Raw genomic sequence first — 23,702 nt, 5'->3', positions numbered from 1 at the left:
GGTCCTTCCTCACAACTGAGCATGACTCCATAGGGCTTACAAAATAATGGACAGTGTTCATTTAATATTTCCTGAGCGCAGACTACATTGTAGGCATCACACTAGGCACACAGCCTGTGCCTGGCAGATCAGTTTAGTGGAGAAGACAGACATTAATCAAATAATCATACACATACGTGTTTAAAAAAATATATAAAAATGGCTATGGAAGGGGGGGGTCCAGCACACTCTATGGAAAAATGAGGGCCGGGGACACTCCCCTGAGGAAATAACCATCCAGTGAAGGTCAGGATGCTAAGTAGGAGGAGATACAGGTGAATAGAAGAGGGGACAGGGTAGGCTATAGTTTAACTGCATCTTTGCTGGGGATTCAGATGAATACACTGACAAAGAGAAGGAAGAGAGGCAAGGATAACTGGAGACAGAGTTCCAGGGGCTTGGGAAGAAAGATTCTGAGAGTGGTCACGCCTGTCACTGCCTTCATTTCACCTGATCACTATCACATGAAACTCACTGAAATCCACCTCCACTCCAGGGACCAAACTTCTTTCATTTATTTATTTGCTCATGCATCCTCCCACCCCACAGTGAGGTGGGTACCATGCTAGGAGATGCCAGGAGAAGAAACTCAAAGAAACCCACTGGCCTGAGGAGCTTATAAATCGATGGAAATGCTGTTCCTGGCATTTTTCCACTGTTTTGATCCCCCGCTTACCAAGGAAGGCAAAGAGGACAAAAAAGTAACTATGCTAATCAGAATACAGGACCAGTTGAACTCTAAAAAGAAATCAGAGCCTATGAGCACCCAGATCTCTAAGTCCACCTCTGCTGGAAACATGGGAGGCTGATAAAACGTCCAGGTGGGCAGGAGCATCGCTGAACTTTCCTCCTTCCAGAGTTCAGACATTCGCTGCAAGCATCCACACTTCAGTGGAACAGACTCTGGATTTGCTGTGTATGTATAAATAAAGATAAGACGTGCCACACAGTATATTTACAGAGTTCCATCGTTTATGAAACAGAGATTCCATTTAAGACTATTCTCACAGAAAGCAGTAGAAGAGCAGTCACTTGGATGGGGAGGAGGCTAGTGGACCTGTGACTTTCAGGAACCTTCCTGCAGTGGCCACAGCTGGGCCAGGGATGCTGTCCACCCTTTGGCCCTGTCTCCATCCTGGGCATCTGCTCAAGGATCACCCTCTTGTGGTTCTGACCCCTCTGACCTTGGCCCTTGGGGGACCTCTTGACTTGGCCGTTGTCATTCCAGATTCATATATCATGCCTCTTCCTAGAGAAACCTGAGAATTCCTCAGACTGGAAGCTTCAGATGCTCCAAGAGCAAATAAGTTAGTGCTTTGAATTCACATGTTAACAAATAGGTGGTTTATCATCACTCCAAAAGAGTAACACAGATTACCTCTAACAGGTGGGACAATGGATGGATGATTGTTGTTGTTTAGTGGCTAAGTCGTGTCCAACTCTTTTGAGACCCCATGGACTGTAGCCTGCCAGGCTCCTCTGTCCATGGGATTTCCCGGGCAAGAATACTGGAGTGGGTTGCCATTTCCTTCTCCAGAGGATCTTCCTGACCCAGGGATTGAACCCACGTCTCCTGCATTGACAGGCAGATTCTTTTTTTACCACTGAGCCACCAGGGAAGCCCTGGGACTATGGATAGCATATTTTTATTTTGCATTTGTGCATTTCTAAATTTCCTTCAATAATTACAGATTACATTGATAAAAAAGAAAAACAAAAACCTTTCTTAAGTATTGCTTAAAATGAGGGTTGCATGTAAAGTGATGATTCTTCACCTTAAGTGAAAAACAAGCTCCACGTCCTCTCCTGCCTCCTGCCCTATTCCATGTCCCTTTGAGCAGGGCTTCCCCTCTGTTTCATCTGCTCTTCTTCCCTCATCCACTTACTGTCTAGTCCAAGCAGCTGCCCTCTTGGTCTGTCCCTACCTCCTCCTGCACTAATCCACTTTAAACAAGGCAGGAAGCCAGGGGTATGGTTTTCTGCCTTCCTAAAGCAAATAGCCTAAGAGAGAAGCTGGTGTTGATAAGGAGAAGCTCTCTTGTTGCACATTAGATAAGCCATATCAAAATAAATAAAAGCATATTCACATGTATCAAGCCACTGACAGAAGTGGCACCCAGGGGATTTCAAAGAACCCTTCACAGTCTTGCCTCCCAAGCCTACACGAGAGCCCTGTGAGGTAGGTCTGTTTCCATTCCCTTCTTTGTGCAAAACCTGGAAGGATCTGGCATGGGGAGCATGGAGTCAAGTCCAAAGTGAGGCCTCCAGACAGTCCTTCCCTTAAGATGCTTGGATGGCCACTGTGATGGGCAGAACTTCCCGAGTGACAAGCAGCAGAATCGACAGGTCGGAACAAAGGAGGCCCCAGGACACAGCCTAACACGGTGCTGGGCCGTGGGGAACCTAGCTATTTCTGATTTGCCCTACTTAGAGACTCCCTTCCCAGGACTGTTTCATAATCCAAGGTTGTTTGACATTTTGCAGTGTGACATCCATAGGACATTACTGTAAAAGGGAAAAAAAAAAACCCAACCCTGGTTATTCCATACTTTTTGTGCCTTGAGGAAAAGATGAAGTGAAGCTTTAAAAAGCCTGCAGTTGTAGCATTCTTGATGTTACTGGTACTCAGGTGTCCTGACAACAATTACATTTGCAGCTTTGGGCAAAGAATAGGTTGGAAGACTGTTTCAACATTTTCCATCAGTACAAGATCATACCGACACAACTGGGGCCTGTAAAAACAAAATGAAATATCCCTGTCAATGCAATGATAAAAATACCCTATTCTAGTAGAACAAATTGTACAATCTCTCTCAGATATAAAATTACTTAGCAATTATTTTTAATGTTCTAGGAAAATGCTTGCAGTAAATAAGCAAAGTCATAGCAACAACAGTAAGTAAACTAACACAACTTTGTAAAGCAACTATATGTCAATAAAAATTAATTAAAAATAAGAAATCATGGTGTTAAATTTTATTTACCACATAATTTCAACTAGATTTTTAAAAATAGAAGATTTAAAAAATTAAGCAAAAATTTTAACAGTGGTTGCCTCTGAATAATGACATTATCTATGATATTCTTCTTAACACTTTTTGTACTTTTCAGATTTATAAAATGAATATGTATTCCTTTAATAACCAGGAAAGAAGTATTAAAAGGTCCCAGTTTGAGGTTCCCTGGTGGTCCAGTGGTTAAGAATTGACCTGCCAATGCAGGGGACACAGGTTCAATGGCTGGTCCAGGAAGATCTCACATGCTGTGTAAGCAATTAAGCCCATGGGCCTAAAGCCCATGCTCCACAGCAAAAGAAGCCACCACAGTGAGAAGCCTAAGCATCACAACCGGAGAAAGCCCATGTGCAGCAATGAAGACCCAGCATAGCCAAAAATACATAAATAAAAATCTTTTTTTTTTAAAGTTCCAGTTTTAAGATATAATGACTATCCTTGGGGAGTAGGAGGGGGTGGGACTTGTATTATTAAATGTTTTAAAGTATCCTAAACATTCAGGAAAAAGGAATTTATAAATGTAAAGCAATAACTGCTCACATCATTTTCTGTCTCTTCCTCCACAGGTTGACTGCAAGGACTATATGTAAGTGTGCCATTACTCACAAAGCATACATACCATCACAGCTTTGTTCTTTCTCCCCCTTTGTCTTTGCCTCTCTCTCTGTACATACAAATACACACTGTTTATTTTTTCTGAACCAAGTGAGAATGGGTTGTTTACCCATTAACACTTCAGCATGTTTTTCCTAAGAACAAAGACCTCCTCAGTGCAGTTATCAAATTTAATATTAATATGTACTTCTATCTTGTATCAATGCAATAAAATATTTCAAATTTTCTGTACCTTTTTTAATGCTGGGCTGTGTTTTATCAGTTTGCCAAATTATATGAGGCTTTCTTTTCTACAACAGAGTATCAGCTTGCAAAAAACATGGGTGGAGTGCTAGGGAAGAATTGTTTAAACATATAACAACATTATTTCTTTGGATTATTGGCCCATTTATCTTTAGGTGCATCCCAGTAAATTTTTCTTGGATTACTGGGCAACTTATCTTTTAATATTTATTTTCAATTTATTTTTATTTATTTGGCTGCTCTGGGTCTTCATTGCAGCATGTGGCCCCATGTGGGGCCAGGGATCAAACCTGGCCCCCCCAGATCCCCATTGCAAGAGTGGACCTCAGCCATGGACCACTAGGGAAGTCCCTAGGAAATTTATTTAATCAAATCTAGTTGTGGAAAACCCCTCACTTCTTTCATTGTGATTACTGAAATCCTGCTGAAACATCAGACTAAGCAAGTTGGACAGGAGTCAATAACATCTTTAGAAAACAAGAGCCTGTCAGACCCTGCCTCAGTTTACCTCTCTGGATGGCCAAGTGACCTTAACTTCATTCGGAGAATCCTGAGCTTGTACCTCGGGCCGATTACAGATCCTGTAGAGAACACCAAGGAAATAGCTTCCACTTTATCCAGATCTTGATTGAATCTTGCAAGCAGGCTCACTTGGTGGTATTTCTGAAATGTTGCAGGTTCACTGGAAGGAAGAAAGAATATATTTTTAAGTGAATCTAAATTACCAATGAAAGAAAACCATTTGAAGCCTACAGATCACTCATTAGCGGGTAGCCATTTGACCCCATAGCCTGCACTAGGTGACTTTCCAAAGGATCAGCAGAAGTGAAGCTGCTGACCCCAGGACTGATGAAATGCTATGACACTGGAAAGGTGTGTGCTGCCTACCTGCTATAGGCCAGACAGCCTCCTTCTCTCTTGATACATATCTCCAGTCCCCTGAAAAATTCTGCAAGGTATTACTGTCTTTATTTTACAGACAAGGAAACAGATGCTCGCAGAGCTTAAGCTCTCCCAGGTCACAGGGCTTATCTATAGCAGTGCAGGAAGAAAAACTAGGTTCTGGATGAATTCAAAATTATGGTTTCTCCACTGAACTGCATTGTTAGATGCATAGGTATAGTTTTTAGCCAAACTAGATACTAATTTAGAAGTTGTGCTTAAGCATATATTTTTTCAGTTCTACCTCTCAAGGAAAACCTCAAATTAAAATAGCTACATCACAGGTTCCAACAATTTTTTCTAAGTGTGTGGAGATGTTTCCTACAACTGGAATCCCAAATTGAGCCTAAGGTGTGTCCAATGGAGTTTTAGCTGGGTACTGCCCCCCTGGGGAGCTGGAGAGTAGGCTATGGAGAAATGATTGCTCCAGAAATGAATCCTTAGTTTGGAGGTGGAGATGGGGGTGAGGAGGTGCTTGTTGCCCCAGCCTCACTGTCAGTCTTGTGGAAAGCTGAAGTGCTACACATAGAGCTAATCTAAAAGGTTGCCCAGATTTTGGTTTCCAAACACCATCTCCACAAAAAAGAAACTAAGGCTCCCTAGAGAAATGGTTGATTTCAGGGCTCGGGCAGGGAAAGCACAAAGTGATCCTAGAATGATGTGTATGCCGAAAAGTAAGAAATACTCGAAGAATGATAGAGATGTTCAAAAGAATATGGAATCACTTCAAACCCACTAGGATGGCTACTGTAAGAAAAAAACAAAAACCACAGTAAGTGTTGATGCAAGTATGGAAAAACTGGAACCCTTGTATGTATTGGTGGGAATGTAAAATAGTACAGCCACTATGACAAACAGTATGAAGGCTCCTCAAAAAATTTAAAGTAGAACTACCACATGATCCAACAATTCTACCTCTAGGTGTATACTGAAAAGACTTGAAAGCAAGGTCTCAAACAGATATTTGCACACCCATGTTCATAGCAGCATTGTTATAATAGGTAAAAGGTGAAAGCAACTCAAATGGCCATCAATGGATGACCAGATTTTTAAAATGTGATTTGTACATACAATGGAATATTAATTCAGTTTTAGAAAGAAAAGAAATCCTCTCACATGCTACAACATGAATGAGCCTTGAGGACATTATGCTAAATGAAATAAACCAGTCACAAAAAAATAAATACTGTTGAGTCCACTTATATGATGTGTCTAAAGTAGTCAAAGTCATGGAAACAGAAAGTAGAATGGTGGTTGCCAGAGAATAGAGGAAGGGATAAATAGATGTTATTTAATGGGTATAGAGTTTCAGTTTTGCTCCTACTGCTGTTTAGTCACTAAGTCATGTCCGATTCTTTGGGACCCCATGGACTGTAACCCACTAGGCTCCTCTGTCCATGGGATTCTCCAGGCAAGAATACTGGAGTGGGTTGCCATTTCTTTCTCCAGGGGATCTTTCTGACCCAGGGATTGGATCCTTATCTCCTTTCTTTACCACTGAGCCACCTGGAAAGCCCCAACTGAGGATAAGTCTCCACTAATACAATAAAAATCCATGAATCCATATTGATATAAACCAAGAAATGAATAAATAAGTGAGAAGAAAATGCCTTTCCTAAACATTGACTTAGAAAAATCACCATATGGCAGCCATAAGAGTAAAAATTCAACCACAGAACATTAAATCTAGTGGGTAAAAGTTTGAGGAGTAATGGACAATTTACATAGTCTCAAAGTACCCAGCCACAAAATACAGTGGAGAAACTTGGCAGAAATCACCTTAATCAATTGATTCATGTTAATGAAACAAACCAAAATTGTGAGCCTCCTAACAGGATTCACTGAGACAGACATGACCACCTTTGAGGTGTCCTTGTCAAAGATGCATGCCCTGAATCTAATCATGAGGAAACATCAGGGAAACCCAAACTGAAGACATGCTAAAAATAATCGACCTGTAATTCTCAAAAGTGTCAAGGTCAAAAGAGTTGAGGAAAGGCAGAAGAACTGTTCCAAAGTGAAAACTAAAGAAATAGGACTACCAAATGCAGCCAGGGATCCTGAACTGAATCCCTTTGCTACAAAAGGATGTTTATTAGGAAAATTAGTAAAACTAGAAATGGGGTCTCAGGATCAGTTCAGTTCAGTCACTCAGTCGTATCCAACTCTTTGGGACCCCATGGACTGCAGCACGCCAAGCCTCCCTGTCCATCACCAACTCCTGGAGTTTACTCAAACTCATGTCCATTGAGTCGGTGATGCCATCTAACCATCTCATCCTCTGTCATCCCCTTCTCCTCCCACCTCAATCTTTCCCAGCATCAGGGTCTTTTCAATTGAGTCAGCTCTTCACATCAGGTGGCCAAAGTGTTGGAGTTTCAGATTCAACATCAGTCCTTCCAATGAACATTCAGGACTGATTTCCTTTAGGATGGACTGGTTGGATCTCCTTGCAGTCCAATGGACTCTCAAGAGTCTACTCCAACATCACAGTTCAAAAGCATCAATTCTTCAGCAGTCAGCTTCTCACATCCATACATGACTACTAGAAAAACCATAGCCTTGACTAGATGCACCTTTATTGGCAAAGTAATGTCTCTGCTTTTTAATATGCTGTCTAGGTTGGTCATATGGAGAAGGCAATGGCACCCCACTCCAGTACTCTTGCCTGGAAAATCCCATGGATGGAGGAGCCTGGTAGGCTGCAGTCCATGGGGTCGCTGAGAGTCAGACATGACTGAGCGACTTCACTTTCACTTTTCACTTTCATGCATTGGAGAAGGAAATGGCAACCCACTCCAGTGTTCTTGTCTGGAGAATCCCAGGGACAGGGGAGCCTGGTGGGCTGCTGTCTATGGGTTCACACAGAGTTGGACACGACTGAAGTGACTTAGCAGCAGCAGCGGGTTGGTCATAACTTTCCTTCCAAGGAGTAAGCGTCTTTTCATTTCATGGCTGCACTCACCATCTGCAGTGATTTTGGAGCCTCCAAAAATAAAGTCTGACACTGTTTCCACTGTTTCCCCACCTATTTGCCATGAAGTGATGGGACCAGATGCCATGATCTTAGTTTTCTGAATGTTGAGCTTTAAGCCAACTTTTTCACTCTCTTCTTTGACTTTGGTCAAGAGGCTCTTTAGTTCTTCTTCACTTTCTGCCATAAGGGTGGTAACATCTGCATATCTGGGGTTATTGATATTTCTCCTGGCAGTCTTGATTCCAGCTTGTGCTTCATCCAGCCCAGAATTTCTCATGATGTACTCTGCATATAAGTGAAATAAGCAGGGTGACAATACACAGCTTTGATGTACTCCTTTTCCTATTTGGAACCAGTCTGTTGGTTCCAAACAGGATCAGCATCCGATGGTAGCAATGGATCAATGAAATTCTCTTATTCTGATGGTCAATTGTGGTTATGTAGGAGAGGGTCCTTATTTGTAGAACACACACACTACGGTACTTTGGGTTGATGAGCCTGCATGTTGGTGACAACTATAGAATGGTTCAGAAAAAGAAAAAGCTCATAGTACTACTGCAACTTTTCTGTAAACTTTAATTTTTCACAATAAAGAGGAAAAAAAAAAAAAACAATAGGAAAGGAGTGGTTTAACCAAAAAGGGTTATAAACAGTTCAACTCTAGTCCTCCTTGATCAGAGTCTAGCAATGGAAAAAGGGATCCTTCCCACTTCTCCAAGGGCAGCTGTAGAACCAGAAAAAGGTAGGGACTCCAGGAGGAGGTGATGCCACCTGCAGATGGCAGAATCCAGTGGGGGTGCTAGGGAGGCGGACAGGAAAAAGGAGGCCTGGATCTGATCAGGGTTGTCTGTGAGCGCAGGTAAGATGCCCTCTTCCACCAAGAGCGAGGTCTAGAGATACACAGGGAGGCACTAACCAAGGCTGGGTTCCTACAAGAATAAATAGAGTAAGAGCCAGTGAACTATGGGTTCTGGCAGTATGGTGCACTAAATACCCTGTAAATAACTCATAAGAGGAAATACAATTACAAACAACAACAACAAAAGTTAAAAGCCTTTTAAATTGCATTGAACTAAGAAGAAAGGAAAGAATACTGAGAAACCCTCAAAATACATGAAAGCAGAAATCCAAATAGAGGGCTTTCGGTCGAGGAACATGGCGCCTATCATGCTGGTGCTGTTTGTTCCGCCGTTGCCCATAGCCCGAGGACTTCTCCGGAACTGTTGGAAGCAGCTGCAGCAGAAACTTCTGCAGAGCCGACCAGGTTTTCCCAGTCCTCCCTGGGGACCAGAGTTAGCGGTCCAAGGTCCAGCTATATTTTCAGAACCAACAAATGATACCAGTGGAAGTACGGAGACGTCCAGCCTTTTGGATAGTATATTTTGGATGGCAGCTCCTAAAAACAGGTGCAGCATTGAAGTGAACCAGTGTAGGAGAAGAAAGCCTCATAAGCTTATTAAAGTTAAGAACAATATAGACTTTTGTCCTGAATGTGGTCACCTGAAACAGAAACATGTCCTCTGTGGCTATTGCTATGAGAAGGTGTGCAAGGAAACAGCAGAAATCAGAAGACAGATAGGGAAGCAAGAGGGGGGCCCTTTCAAGGCTCCTACTGTGGAGACTGTGGTGCTGTACTCGGGGGAGACGCCCTCCGAGCACGAGCAAGGCAAGAGGATCATTGAGCGAGAGAGAAAGCGGCCATCCTGGTTCACCCAGAATTGACATCAAACATGTTTCAAGAAGATAGCTTCACGTAAGACCTTTCTCCTGAAAAAGGAATATTCTTTGCTTTTACATTGGTTGTGTGCTTATTTTTAAATCATTGATGTAGCTTCAAACATCCTTTATAAGCAGTTAGTTTTTTGCAGGTAATTTGCATCAGGAGTAAAGTCTAAATGTTTCTGCAAAGGCTCAGTGGATTTCTGTCTGCTTCTATTATACAGTGACGTTTCAGTAAAGATAACATTTTCAGGTCAGAGAGTTAAAACATAATTTAAAATTCATAGCCAAAATTAGGATTCTGGGTTCTAATTTTATTTGTTTGCGACTGGTTTTTCTTACTCAAAAATACTTACACGTATTCTTTTGTTTAAGTAACACCTGGAAATAGGTTATGTAAATTCTCGGTATCATTTTTTTAAGATGGTAGATGTAGCAGTAAGAAAAAGGTTGTTCTGTTTCTTGTTTTTCTTTTGTCTTAGCAAATTAAAATTGCCTTTGTATGGCACTTTGTATGAGAAAAAAAAAAAAATCCAAATAGATAAGGGGAATACTGAAGTCACCCTAGGTTGGTCTTTTTTGGAACTTGGTAAGCTCGCGCTTCAATATTCATGGCCTTGCAGGGCAGTAGGACATGAAACAAAGCCTATGGCTCCTCAAGGTCAGGAGTTGAATAGGAGGTGTCTGGGGGCCAAGAGTGAACTAAACATGAATTTGAAATAAATAACCTTCTACCGCCTCAGGGGACAGAAAATTTCCCCCCTCAAATCTTGACACTATGAGAAGCTAAGATACAGATTGCTTACATGGGTCAGCAGTTTCACTTCGAAGTACTTGGTCCGAGAAACCTCAGGTTTAAAAAGTAAAGCCGTCCCAGATTGATGCTATCTCCAGGAACTAGACTGACGCAAACACAAATCCCTTCTATAGCAATCTACTTCTACTCAGATCCTCAAAGAATTCCCGCACATAGTAAAATAATTACAATAATGATAAAGGCATTTGAAAGGGAACGGGGAAAGCCACGGGTTTCGGGCTTTATGACCGCTAGCTGCAGGCAGAAGGATGCAGGCGGGAAGATGCGCGGGTGCCCTAGGTACTGGCGGCGGGGTGGCACAGCCGCCTGATCCACGCGGCATCTGTGCGGCAGCTGAAGGCAGGAGGCTCCTCCACCTGGCCTGGGTGCGAGTGAGGAGGCCCCGTGGGAGGAGGCCGGTAGAAGTGAAGTGAACGCGAGGGTTTGGGACCACCGAAGCGATCATCCCAGGGGAACCGTGTGCACCGGGCAGAACCCGGGCATCCTCTGCTCTGCAGACAGGGGGCAGGCAGCCCACCTGCCCGTCCCCTCTGCACCAGACCCTGATGGATCCAAAATGCTGACTGCCAAAAGAAACAGGAAAAAATACAAAAGATCAGAATGTTAAAACCTACCAAGATTTCTCAGAATTGTCAAAGAGCACACAAATATGTGCTTACATGAAGAAAATGTGATGCAAGCAGTACTGCACTCAAGCGACCGGTAAGGAAGCACTTGCGGGTGACTGTCAGTCAAAGGTTTCACTGTGGAATTTCAAACTGCCAAGGGATATGGGAAAACATTTAGGCACAGACCCCCAAAACAATGTCCCATAAAAGGAAAGAGAGCCAAAGGAAGTCCGCCACTGAATGCTCCTGTTCTAGGGAAGCGGCGAAAGTGGCCAGAGCAGCCTGACTTCCCATAATGTTCTCAAGAAGAGCCAGAATATCACCCTTATGCTGCAGCCTAAGAGTATTTTGCTATTTCAAACTGAAAATTGCCTTGAGGAAAAGTCTGTTTTCCAGTGCTTTAGGGAACACCACGCATTGAAGACTTATATTCACCTGACTGAATAACAACCAAGAAAAGCTGCAGAAGCAAAATTTCTTAACAAAGGAATTTTAAAAAGAGACATGACAGAACTTCCCTGGTGGCCGGGTGGCTAAGATTCCTCACTCCTAATGCAGGGAACCAGGGTTTGATTTCTGGTCAGGGAACTAGATCCCATGTGCCGCAACTGAGAGTTCAAATGCCACAACTAAAGATCCTGCATGCCACAATGAAAGTCCCACCATGCCACAGCTAAGATTGGGAGTGGCCACAAAAATAAATATTCCGGAAAAAAAAAAAACTCCAAAGGGATCAGAGACCTAAATGTGAGACATAAAACTATAAAAGCCTTGTAGCCAGAATATATACAGAACTTTGCAACTCAAAAATAAACAGCTAATTAGCCTAGTTTAAAATGGGTAAGGCACACAAAATTTTGCACCCAAATATCTTTAACACCTTTATCCAAAACTACCAAGACGGGGACTTTCCTGGAGGAAAAAAACCTGCCAAGATGGAATTCCCCGGGTTCTAGTGGTTGGGGCTGTGTGTGCTTTCATTGCTGAGGGCGCAGGTTCAATCCCTGGCTAGGGAACTGGGATCCTGCAAACCTCTCAGTGCGGCCAAAACTTTTTTTAAATTAATTAATTTTTAAAAAGCTGCCAAGATGTCTTTTGTAGGTGAATGGATAAATAAAATGTGATAAACCAGCTTGTCATTGGTGCTGTTGTTTAGTTGCTAAGTCATGTACGACACTTTGCCATCCATGGACTATAGCCTGCCAGGCTCCTCTGGCCATGGGATTTCCTAGGAAAGAATACTGGAGTGGGTTGCCATTCCCTTCTCCAGGGGATTCTTTGCAACCCAGGGATAGAAACCAAATCTCCTGCATTGCAGGCAAATTCTCTACCACTGAGCCACCAGGGAAGCCCATGATACATCAGACAATAGAAAAGGAAATGAAGGTAAAAGAAAATGAGCTGTCAAGTAATACAAAAAAAAAAAAAAAAAAAAGGAGGAACTCTAAATGCTTATTACTAAGTGAAAGAAGCTAATCTGAAAAGGTTACCTACTGTATGATTCTAATTATTTGACATTCTGAAAAATGCAAAACTATGGAAACAGTAAAAAAAAAAAAAAAAAGTCAGTGGTTGCCAGTGGCTGGGGAAAGGAGGGATGAGTAGGCAGAGCACAGATTTTTAGGGCAGTGAAACTATTCTGTGATCCTACAATGACAGACATATGTCATCGTACAATTGACAAAACTCATAGAATGTACAACACCAACGATGAACTCTAATGTGAACTATGGACTTTGGGTAAGAATAAGGTATCAGCGTAGATTCTTCAGTTGTGACAAATGCACTATGCTGGTGCCAGACTTTGGTTCTGAGGGAGGCTGCCCCTATGTGGGGGCAAAAAGAATACGGGAAATCACTGTATTTTCTGCTCAGTTTTGCTGTGTACTTAAAATTGCTCTAAAAAATAAAGTATGTTTAAAAGGAAAAATGGGCTTCTATGGTGGCTCAGACAGTAAAGAATCTGCCCGCAATGCAGGAGACCCGGGTTTGATCCCTGGATTGGGAAGATCCCCTGGAGAAGGGAATGGATACTCACTCCAGTATTCTTTTTTTTTTTTTTTTTTTAATTTATTTATTTTTTAATTGAAGGATAACTGCTTTACAGAATTTTGTTGTTTTCTGTCAAACCTCAACATGAATCAGCCATAGGTATACATATATTCCCTCCCTTTTCAACCTCCCTCCCATCTGCCTCCCCATCCCACCCCTCCAGGTTGATACAGAGCCCCTGTTTGAGTTTCCTGAGACATACAACAAATTCCCGTTAGCTATCTATTTTACATATGGTAATGTAAGTTTCCATGTTACTCTCTCCATACATCTCACCCTCTCCTCCCCTCTCCCCATGTCCATAAGTGTATTCTCTATGTCTGTTTCTCCATTGCTGCCCTGTAAATAAATTCTTCAGTACTTTTCTAGATTCCGCATATATGCGTTAGAATACGATATTTATCTTTCTCTTTCTGACTTACTTCACTCTGTATAATAGGCTCTAGGTTCATCCACCTCATTAGAACTGACTCAAATACATTCCTTTTCATGATTGCCCACTCCAGTATTCTTGCAAGCAGAATTCTAAGGACAGAGGAGCCTGGAGGGCTACAGTCCACGGGGCTGCGAAGAGTCAGACACAACTGACTAACAAAAGGAAAAATGGGTAAGGGATCTGAACAGACATTTCTCCAAAAAGCTATGCAAATGGCCCACAAGCACATGAAAGATACTCAACATTATTAAATCATTAAGTGAGTGAAGTGAAGTTGCTCAGTCGTGTCCAACTCTTTGCGACCCCATGGACTGTAGCCTACCAGGTTCCTCTGTCCATGGGATTTTCCAGGCAATAGTCCTGGAGTGGATTGCCGTTTCCTTCTCCAGGGGATCTTCCCGACCCAGGGATCGAACCCAGGTCTCCCGCATTGTAGACAGACGCTTTACCAACTGAGCCACCAGGGAAGTCAATAGGAAGTTGCAAATCAAAACCACAATGTGATATCATGTAATGCCCATGAGAATGGCTGTAACAAAAGACAGACATGGATGAATGGATAAACAAAATGTGATGTATGCTGCTGCTGCTAAGTCGCTTCAGTTGTGTCTGACTCTTTGCAACCCCATAAACGGCAACCCACCAGGCTCCTCTGTCCCTGGGATTCTCCAGGCAAGAACACTGGAGTGGGTTGCCATTTCCTGCTCCAATGCATGAAACTGTAAAGTGAAAGTGAAGTCATGGTTGACTCTTCGCAACCCCATGGCGTGTAGCCTACCAGGCCCCTCTGTCCATGGGATTTTCCAGGCAAGAATACTGGAGTGGGTTGCCATAACATTCTCCAAATGTTATGTATATATACAATGAAATATTGACAGTGAAAGTGAAAGTCACTCCATGGAATTCTCCAGGCCAGAATACTGGAGTGGGTGGTCTTTCCCTTCTGCAGGGGACCTTCCCAACCCAGGAATCAAACCCAGGTCTCCTTCACTGCAGGCGGATTCTTTACCAGTTGAGCCACAAGGGAAGCCCAAGAATACTGGACTGGATAGCAAATCCCTTCTCCAGTGGATCTTCCTGACCCAGGAATCGAACCGGGGTCTCCTGCACTTCAGGCAGATTCTTTACCAACTGAGCTATCAGGGAAGCCCATTGGAATATTATTCAGTCTTAAAAAGAAAGGAAATTCTGGTCACAAGCTGTAACATGGACAAAACTTGAGGACATAATGCTAGGTGAAAAAAGCCAATCACGAAAGGACAAATACTGTATGATTCAACTCATGTGCTGCGTGCTAAGTCGCTTCAGTCATGTCTGACTCTTGGTGACCCCATAGACTGTAGCCCACCAGGCTCCTCTGTGCATGGGATTCTTCAGGCAAGAACATTGGAGTGGGTTGCCATGCCCTCCTCCAGGGAATCTTCCTGATGCAGGGATCAAACCTGCATATCCTGCACTGGCAGGTGGCTTCTTTACCACTGAGCCACCAGGAATCCCATAATGTATCCAAAGCAATCAAATTCATAAAAATAGTACAATGGTGATTGCTATCGGAAATGGAAATTTTTATTTAATGGATATATAGTTTCAGTTTTTCAAGGTGAAAGTTCTGGAGATCTGTTTCACAACAATGTAAACACGTTTAATAAGAAACTGTACACTTAAACATGATTAAGATGGTAAATTTTATGGGTTTCTTAATTATAATTTAAAAGAAAAGTCTTAAAAGACTGACGATTAGAATCTTGGCAAGGATGTGGAGGAAATGGAACTCTCATATATTGCTGGAGGGAGCGTAACATGGTGCATCCTTTTTTGAAAACAGTTTGGTAGAAGTTCCTTGAAAAGTTAAACACAAAGTTCTGTATGAACAAGAGAGTCCACTCCTAGGTATATACCCAAGAAAAATGAAAACCTATGTCCACACAAAAACCTGTACATACATGTTCATAGCAGCATTATTGATAACAGCCAAAAGCAGAAAGAACCCAAATATCCTTCAACTGGTGAATGGGTAAATAAAATGTGGTATGAGTGAGCAGACTGTGCAGTGGAAGCTTGCTGAGCCAGAGGTCAGTGGATCAAAATAAAATATGGAATATCCATAAAACAGAATATTATTCAGCCATAAAAAGGAATGAAGTACTGATGAATGCCTCAACATAGATGAATCTTAAAAATACCACGTAAAGCGAAACAAAAACCGCATATTGTATGATTCCATTCATATGACATGCCTAGAATAGAAAAATCTATAAAAACAGAGAGCAGATTAGTGGTTGGCAGAAGATGGCCAGGAGGAAGGAATGAGGAATTACTACTGACAAGTATGGGGTTTCTTTTTAAAATGACAAAAATGCTCTGAAATTAGATGGTATTGATGGTTTCATGTTTTGTAAATATACTAAAACCCTGTGAATTACAAACTTTAAAAAGGTGAATTTTATGGTATGTGAATTATATCTGAATTTTTTAAGGTTAAAAAAATAAGAAATACATTTGAATCATGTGTAGAGGTAGAATCAACAGGCAAGTAATATCCTTGAATGTGACTTCATATGTCCCCACTGTCTGGTAAGACTGAATAAACTCAAGCGGTGTGTGTGTGTGTGTGTGTTAGTCGCTCAGTCATGTCTGACTCTATGACCCCATGGACTGGAGGCCACCGGGCTCCTCTGTCCATGGAACTGTCCAGGCAAGAATACTGAAGTGGGTTTGCCATGCTCTTCTCCAAGTTATCTCCCTAACCCACGGACTGAACCCATGTCTCCTGCATTGCAGGTAGATTCTTTACCATTTGAGCTACCCAGAAAGCCCCCAAAACTCAAGGTACATACCCTAATATTATTTTCCTTTTCTTAAATTGTAAAGATACTGAATACTAAAATGTTAAAGTTTACCTGGCAAAAGAAAGAAAAGTAGCCATAATCTTACCACAAAATAGAACAATTATTTACTTTTTTCCCATATATTCTCTGATCGGTGGTGACTTTTTCACAAACTAACTAAAATAGAAATGACTGAACATGCCTTTAAAAAGATATTAAGCTCTCTATCTTAATCAAGAAACAAGCCTTCATAAAAGAGAGAAAGGAGCCTCCAAATTTAGGAATTCCTGCTGCTGCTGCTGCTGCTAAGTCGCTTCAGTCGTGTCCGACTCTGTGCGACCCCAGAGACGGCAGCCCACCAGGCTCCCCCGTCCCTGGGATTCTCCAGGTAAGAACACTGGAGTGGGTTGCCATTTCCTTCTCCAATGCATGAAAGTGAAAAGTGAAAGTAAAGTCGCTCAGTCGCATCCGACTCCTAGTGACCCCATGGACTGCAGCCTACCAGGCTCCTCCGTCCATGGGACTTTCCAGGCAAGAGTACTGGAGTGGGTTGCCATTTCCTTCTCCATAGGCATTCCTACTTGGGAGAAATTTACTATATAAAATTCAAATTTCCAAGACATGTAAAGCAAATATGTAACCAAATTTTGCTCCTCATAGAACTGCAGTCTCCCTGCTGTTTCTTAGACTCTCCAGATGAGGGCTCTGCCCACCTTTCTCATTGAAGCCTATAAAGTATCTGAGACTGGTTTCTCAAGATTGGGCCCCTAGCAGTTCCCTCCCTGAAAACATGGACTGGGGGATCTTGATGCTGAAAAGAGTGTGAAATTGGCCACATCCCTTGCCCTCCCTGAGCCTCAGTTTCCTCATATATAAAAATAGGGATAGTAATACCATCTCACAGGGTTTTAGTGAGAGCTACATTAACCACTGTCTGTAATGTGCTTGATTCAATAAACAAAGGCTGTTATTATTATGTTCCAAGGATGCATTTGAAAAAGTCATTTACAGGGAATTCCCTGGAGGTCCAGTGGTTAGGATTCTGCACTTTCACTGCTGAGGGTTCGAATTCAATCCCTGGTTAAGAAACTAAGACCCCCATAAGCCACATGGTATGGCCAAACAGAACCCCCACACCTTCCCTATTTATCTGCGCAGTGAGCCAGCCCATAAGATGATCGCCAGTTTCAGATGACCTTCTACATGGTCCTCTATGAATGAGGCCAAGAGACAAGACAAGCGTCCAGAAGATAAAAGGACCCAGGAAACATCTCCTGAGTAAATGAATGAAATGAGTCTCAAATGCTTTTGCTTAAATTAAAAGGTTTGGAGATTTCCCCCCTTTTTTCTTGTTTATAGAAGTAATAGAAGAAAAAATTATTAGTTCTTTTAAAACTATATATGTACAACAGCACAGAAAACTGAAAAGGAAAGAGAAGCTTTAGAAAGAACTCATATCGCTTCCACCCAAGGGGCAATCTAACTTATTTTGACTTGCTTCTTTTTCATTATTTTGACATTGTTGTGCTAGTTGTATACTGTATATGATTTTATAAAATATAACTTTATTTTTTCCACTTAGTGCATTATAAGCGTTTCATTTAATGTTTCATAAATAACTTCAATACTTGAATAATGTTTTATTATATGGAAATATTTAACAATTTCCCCATCATTGGACTTTTAGGATTTTTCCAATTTTCTATTGCAAAATACATTTTCTGAGTGTCAGAGACATACATATATATGTTTGTGTATATATGTATATTATGAGCTCAGAAAAGAATAGAAATGTATGTGTGTGAATGGGTACCTTTGGGCATGGGATGGTTGGGATGTGGCAGGGGTTTGGACTTGTATGTCACATATTTCCTTACTGCTTTAAATCGTTTACAGTGAGCAGGGATGACATTTGTAATTAAATGTTTAAGCAAACCTAGAGACTGTCATACTGAGTAAAGTAAGTCAGACAGAGAAAGAGAAATCTGGTATGATAAAAAAGAAATGATACAAACGAAGTTATTTACAAAACAGATTCACAGACTTAAAGAACAAACTGATGGTCACCAGTGGAGAGGAATGAGAGGAAGGGATAGTTAGGGAGTTTGGGATTGACATGTACACACTGCTATATTTAAAATGGATAACCAGGAATTCCCTGGTGGTACAATGGATAAGAATCCACCTGCCAATGCAAGGGACACGGGTTCAATCCCTGGTCGGGGAAAATTTCACGTGCTGTGGGGCAACTAAGCTCTAAGCCAACATGCCTAGCACCTGTGCTCCACAACAAGAGAAGCCACCGCAATGAGAAGCTTGCACACCGCAGCTAGAGAGTAGCTCCTACTCACCTGCGCAGAGCAGTGAAGACCCAGCACGGACAATAAATAAATAAAGTTATTTAGAAAATAAAATGGATAACCAACAAGGACCTACTGTATAGCACAGAGAACTCTGCTCAATATTATATAACAAACTAAATGGGGAAAGAATTTGGAGGGGAAAAAAAGGGAAGGAAGGAGGAGAGGGAGGAAAGGAGGGAAGGGAGGGAGAAAGAAAGAAAATTTCTGCACCAGTTCCATTTTTAAAAAGTCTGAAAGATCAAGAGCCACAAAGCAACATATTCCCTTTATATCTTTCACAGGACAAAGCCACGTACAGTTCTATGATTAAAAGTTGCTATATTTGGAATTTAACTTCCCTGAACAAAAAAGAAAGTAGCAAATTGCAAATAATCCTAGCCCAACTTACTGATTGATTTTGGATTCTGTCGTGTTTCCAGCTTTGTCTTTCAACTTGATTGTAATGGATCCTCTTCTTACATTCTTATTCCAGGTTATAATATCCACAAAGTAATGATATACTTCAAAACAGGGAGAAAGCATGGTGTGAGAGAAATATTCCCAAATGCTTTCCTGAATGTTCAGTTCCTGAAAACCTGACCTACATAATAACTAGGTCTCTTTTTCCCTTCCTCTCTAGTTTTTCTGCAAAGATTCAGGGCAGAATTTTCCAATATTTCTCTCTATTCTCTTTGGTAAAGATGGCCTGAGTGATGGCAGAACTCAATGGTATCCAGTTGCCATGTTCAGGCACCACTCTCGGATCAGTGTTCCCACGTTACTGACTGAAGTCTCATGGCCTACTGCCAAGTATGAATGATTCACCACAATTTCTGCCAGCTTCAGAATAAACTAAATAGGCCATGTGGAGACCCTCACCAGCTAACAAGGCCTTAGCAGTCTGGGTCATGTCCACCAGCCTACCCAGCCTCCGTCATCTCTGCCCAGTCATGCCATAATGCCACCTGCACTGCCACGCTCTCTCCTGTGTCTGGGCTTTTTCCCCTTTGCCAATTTATCCTTCAGGTTTTGACTTAATGCACTTCCTCGAGGAGGCCTTCACTGATGCTCAGACTAAGTCAGGTCTCTCTCAGAGTTCTTATCATGCTCTGGTATTCTCCCCTCATTAGTCAGCACACTTTACTGTATTTACAAAATACAAGAAAAATGATAATCAAAAAAGTGGTAAATGAATGTGTATATCCATGCAAATATTGCCTGTGTGATGTCTTATGGGGTTAAAAAAAAAAAAAGCTAAAATATTTTAATGCTACAACAATAACTGGGAAGGGATAATGATTCCTTTGTAATCCCAGCAGAAATACCTATTGATACCCATTGCTTGCTTGCTTGCTAAGTCGCTTCAGTTGTGTCCAACCCTGTGTGACCCCATGGACTGTAGCCTGACAGCTGTCCATGGGATTCTTCAGGCAAGAATACTGGAGTGGGTTGCCATTTCCGTCTCCAATTGATACCCATTAATTCCTACTGAATGAACGAGGGCACATAATATGTCCAGAGAACTTTTCTTCCTACCTACTCTTTCTTCCTACCTACCCCAAGGTCGAGAATGATCTGGAAAGATGGGGATCCCACCATGATAGTCAAATTTACTATCTCTGGGTCAGACTTTCAGAGAAGGGCAAAGAGGCTCAGGGAGATGACAGTCCTACAAGGGAATAACGTCAGCCATGGAGTTGCTGTTTCATGGCCTGTTATTACTCAGGAACTTGTCCCATTTGGATCAGGCAGATACCAAACCCTGAGCTGCTACACATGCTCCAAAAGAGGAGGGAAACCTAGTGATGTGCAACCCGCTTTATAAGGGAGACTCCCAGGGAAAGTGAAAAGGGAGATAAGATTGTAAGATGTACATCTACCCAGGGAAATTCCTACTTGCTTCCTAGGGCATCTAATCATCTGCTGGCCTATTTAGCTTCCATCTTGAATACCCAACCTCTCAATGTCTTTAGAAGGTCACTGTGGCTACTTTGGAGCTGGAATTGGCCTATAGATGTGGCTGACAGCTGACTTTTCCTAGTCATAACCTCATGTCTCAAGCAAATTTTCTGGAAGATCTTAGTAATTAGAATGGCCATCCAGTGGAGCTAACCACTATGGCTTGTTGAGATTTTAATTCTTTCAACCCAGAAGGTAGGCATGATTGTCCCCATTTTACCAAGCAGAACTTTGAGCCTCAGAGAGGTTAAATGTCTTTGTCATACAGCTGTTGTGTGGTAGAGTCAAGATTCAACCTAGGTCCTTCCAGCTCCAAAGTCCATGCTTCACCATGGCCTTCATGTGCCAAGAAGTAACCAGGAAGCTGAGATTCAGACATTCCAAAAATAAAAGAGTCGGGCAACAGCAAACAAGCACATTCACCACTCACTGCAGAAGGGTTTCTCCTCAGCTGTGTCAAAGAATGCTTTAATCATAGGAGGATCCCCCTCCCTTAAATAGTCTTTCCAGTTATCAGCATAATAGCCTATAAAACAAGTCAGAAGAATGTAATGTCAACATGTGTTCTATGAACATAAAAGCAGTTGGGGAGACTGAACAGCGGGTTTGACTGCCACCACCAACGCTGAGACAATCACCCTCGTACCCACCCCCATGGTGAGGACCTGCAGGGCATGCCCCTCCCCAGCAGCCCCCTTACTTTTTTCACAACCCTAGCCCTAAGAGCTGGGGCTTGTAAAAGGACCTTCCAGTGACTTTTCCCCTCTTTCTACTGACATCACATCACCCAGCCCTGGTTCTCAGGAGCAGGGGTGTGGGGAGTGACACACACTGAAAACTAAAAATGTGCTGTGCTTAGTCTCTCAGTCATGTCCGACTCTTTGTGACCCCAGGGACTATAGTCCACCAGGCTCCTCTCTCCATGGAATTCTCCAGGCAAGAATACTGGAGTGGGTTGCCATGCCCTTCTCCAGGAAATCTTCCCAACCCAGGGATCGAGCCCAGGTCTCCCACTTTGCAGGCAGATTCTTTACCGACTGAGCCACCAGGGAAGTCCTAGACTAAAAACAGCACTGGTATTTTTCAGTAATACCTTCATTTTCTAGATTATTTAAAACAGATTCAGATTTATACCTAGAGCAGCATCACTTTTGCAAAACAGCGTGCTTTCTTGAATAACTATAATTGGGCCCCTAAACTGCACAGAACTTGGAATGGCCATGTGACTATGTCGAGAGGCAAGAGAACATCCTTGTTTGTGACTGTGCCAGCAGGAATGAGGCTAAGGGCTGGCACTGGGGCCTCTCTCTCCCCTTTTCCCACTGCTTAGGGAGTGGCCTCCGCATTCTGGGACCCAGGAATCAGTATTTTTTAAAAGTTCCATATTCAAATATACAGTCAAGGTTGAGAACCCCTTGTCTATAGCCTAACCTGATGTTAACTTGAGTTTTTCCTTTGGGGACAATTAGAAAATTGTCACGACCATTTAGTTGCGAAGTCATCACCACCTGGAATATTTCCACTGCTGCTGCTGCTGCTGCTAAGTCACTTCAGTTGTGTCCGACTCTGTGCGACCCCAGAGACGGCAGCCCACCAGGCTCCCCCGTCCCTGGGATTCTCCAGGCAAGAACACTGGAGTGGGTTGCCATTTCCTTCTCCAATGCATGAAAGTGAAAAGTGAAAGTGAAGTCGCTCAGTCATGTCTGACTCTTAGCGACCCCATGGACTGCAGCCTACCAGGCTCCTCCGTTCATGGGATTTTCCAGGCAAGAGTACTGGAGTGGGGTGCCATTGCCTTCTCCGATATTTCCACTAACGCTTAGCAAATATCCAAATAGCCTCCATGGTTATTACTCCAGCTCACCCTGTGTTTGTGTACATACAGAGAACACCGGAGTGTGATGTGGGAACATTAACGGATATGACTTGTTAGAAGGGGTCACCCTGTAAGACCCTCCCCTAACAGAGAGGTTGTATGCCTGGAGAAGGGTGTTCCTAACCCCATGGGAGTAGACTGCCTAAGGTGAAACTCTTGTGGAACCTCCTTTTTCTTGCTAGAATAAAGCATCCAGGGAGGTGGCACTCCGTTCTGGATGAAATCCTACATAGATTGCTTTTCTAACATTCTTTAGTATCAGGAGACTCCAGAGTACTTCACAGAACTATTGGCTAGAAAAAGCTAAGGAAATTAAGACACAGGATATTCAGGCCCATCGTTAGATGGAACACAGGATATTCAGGCCCGTTTTTAGACGGTTAAAATGGTGCTGAGATTCTACCAGAAATTAGCTCTTTGTTAATCAGAGTGGGAAACTGCTGGCTGGACTTACCCAGAATGGGACAGGGCTCCATCTGTGATACGCCACAGTTGACACACTTGCCGTTCCTATAATCCCGGTAGGAGTCACAGGGATACGCGGTGATGGCGCAGTTCTTTTTCAAGGAAGACAGGTACAGGTACACGGACCTCTGGTGGTCACACTTGAAGTACTGCATCCCTTGGTTGTATAAGGAATAATCAAAGAATAGTTGTAGCATTTAGTAGTAAACAGTGCATCGCATATTATTTTTTGTTCTTTGTAAAATTTATTTGGCTGCACCAAGTCTTAGCTGTGGCACATGGGATCTTTAGTTGGGGCATGTGGGATCCAGCTCCCCAACCAGGGATTGAATCCCGGCCCCCAACATTGAGAGTGCAGAGTCCCAGACACTGGACCACGAGGGAAGTCCCTTGCATATTGTTCATCCACATAATTGATTATGTCTCTTACACACCAGGCACTGTGCTAATAGCTCCAGTGTACTTAATTCAGTTTAATCCTTACAAAACCCAATAGATCAAGGTTTATGCTGACAAACAGTAAGTGACAAGAGAGGCATGATTATACCCATTTTACCTGGCAGGACACTGAGACTCAGAGATGCTCAAGGATTTGACTTTGTCCTTCCTTTGTCCCTGAAATGTCAGGGTAGTCAGAGATCCCTTGGAGGTTTTTAGCAGAAAGAAGCACATTTAAACCAGTAAAGATATCAGAGAAAGAAGGCATTGCGGAGAAACTGGTAGAGAAAGACCCCAAGGAGGGCAAAGAGAGGAGGTAGCTGTGAAAAAGC

At 42.5% G+C, this 23,702-nt stretch overlaps 2 protein-coding genes across 3 annotated transcripts in view; one reads left to right on the top strand and one right to left on the bottom strand.

Moving 5' to 3' along the window:
* Positions 1-1,669: 1,669 nt before the first annotated feature.
* The window catches only part of LIPH (lipase H), a 53,811-nt gene continuing 31,778 nt past the window's right edge, over positions 1,670-23,702 (bottom strand). The window contains exons 6-10 of one of the 2 annotated variants that reach the window (XM_055568831.1): positions 22,922-23,089; positions 21,022-21,117; positions 19,042-19,153; positions 4,420-4,593; positions 1,670-2,771 (exon numbers count right to left, since the gene is read on the bottom strand). In XM_055568831.1, coding sequence (XP_055424806.1) covers positions 2,684-2,771; positions 4,420-4,593; positions 19,042-19,153; positions 21,022-21,117; positions 22,922-23,089 — 638 coding nt within the window. In that variant the 3' untranslated portion in view covers positions 1,670-2,683. Of the gene's footprint in view, positions 2,772-4,419; positions 4,594-8,383; positions 8,760-19,041; positions 19,154-21,021; positions 21,118-22,921; positions 23,090-23,702 lie in introns of those variants that run through there. The other variant, XM_055568832.1, reaches the window with a different exon arrangement.
* LOC129643768 (39S ribosomal protein L32, mitochondrial-like) lies at positions 8,968-9,741 on the top strand. Its single transcript, XM_055568834.1, has one exon. It carries the CDS (start codon positions 8,986-8,988, stop codon positions 9,550-9,552), a length of 567 nt encoding a protein of 188 aa, XP_055424809.1. The 5' UTR covers positions 8,968-8,985; the 3' UTR covers positions 9,553-9,741.

This window comes from Bubalus kerabau, chromosome 2 (genome assembly GCF_029407905.1).
Source record: "Bubalus kerabau isolate K-KA32 ecotype Philippines breed swamp buffalo chromosome 2, PCC_UOA_SB_1v2, whole genome shotgun sequence".
Taxonomy (NCBI): Eukaryota; Metazoa; Chordata; class Mammalia; order Artiodactyla; family Bovidae; genus Bubalus; species Bubalus kerabau.
The sequence above is the reverse complement of the archived record's forward strand: the minus strand, read 5'-3'. Positions and strand labels throughout refer to the sequence as shown.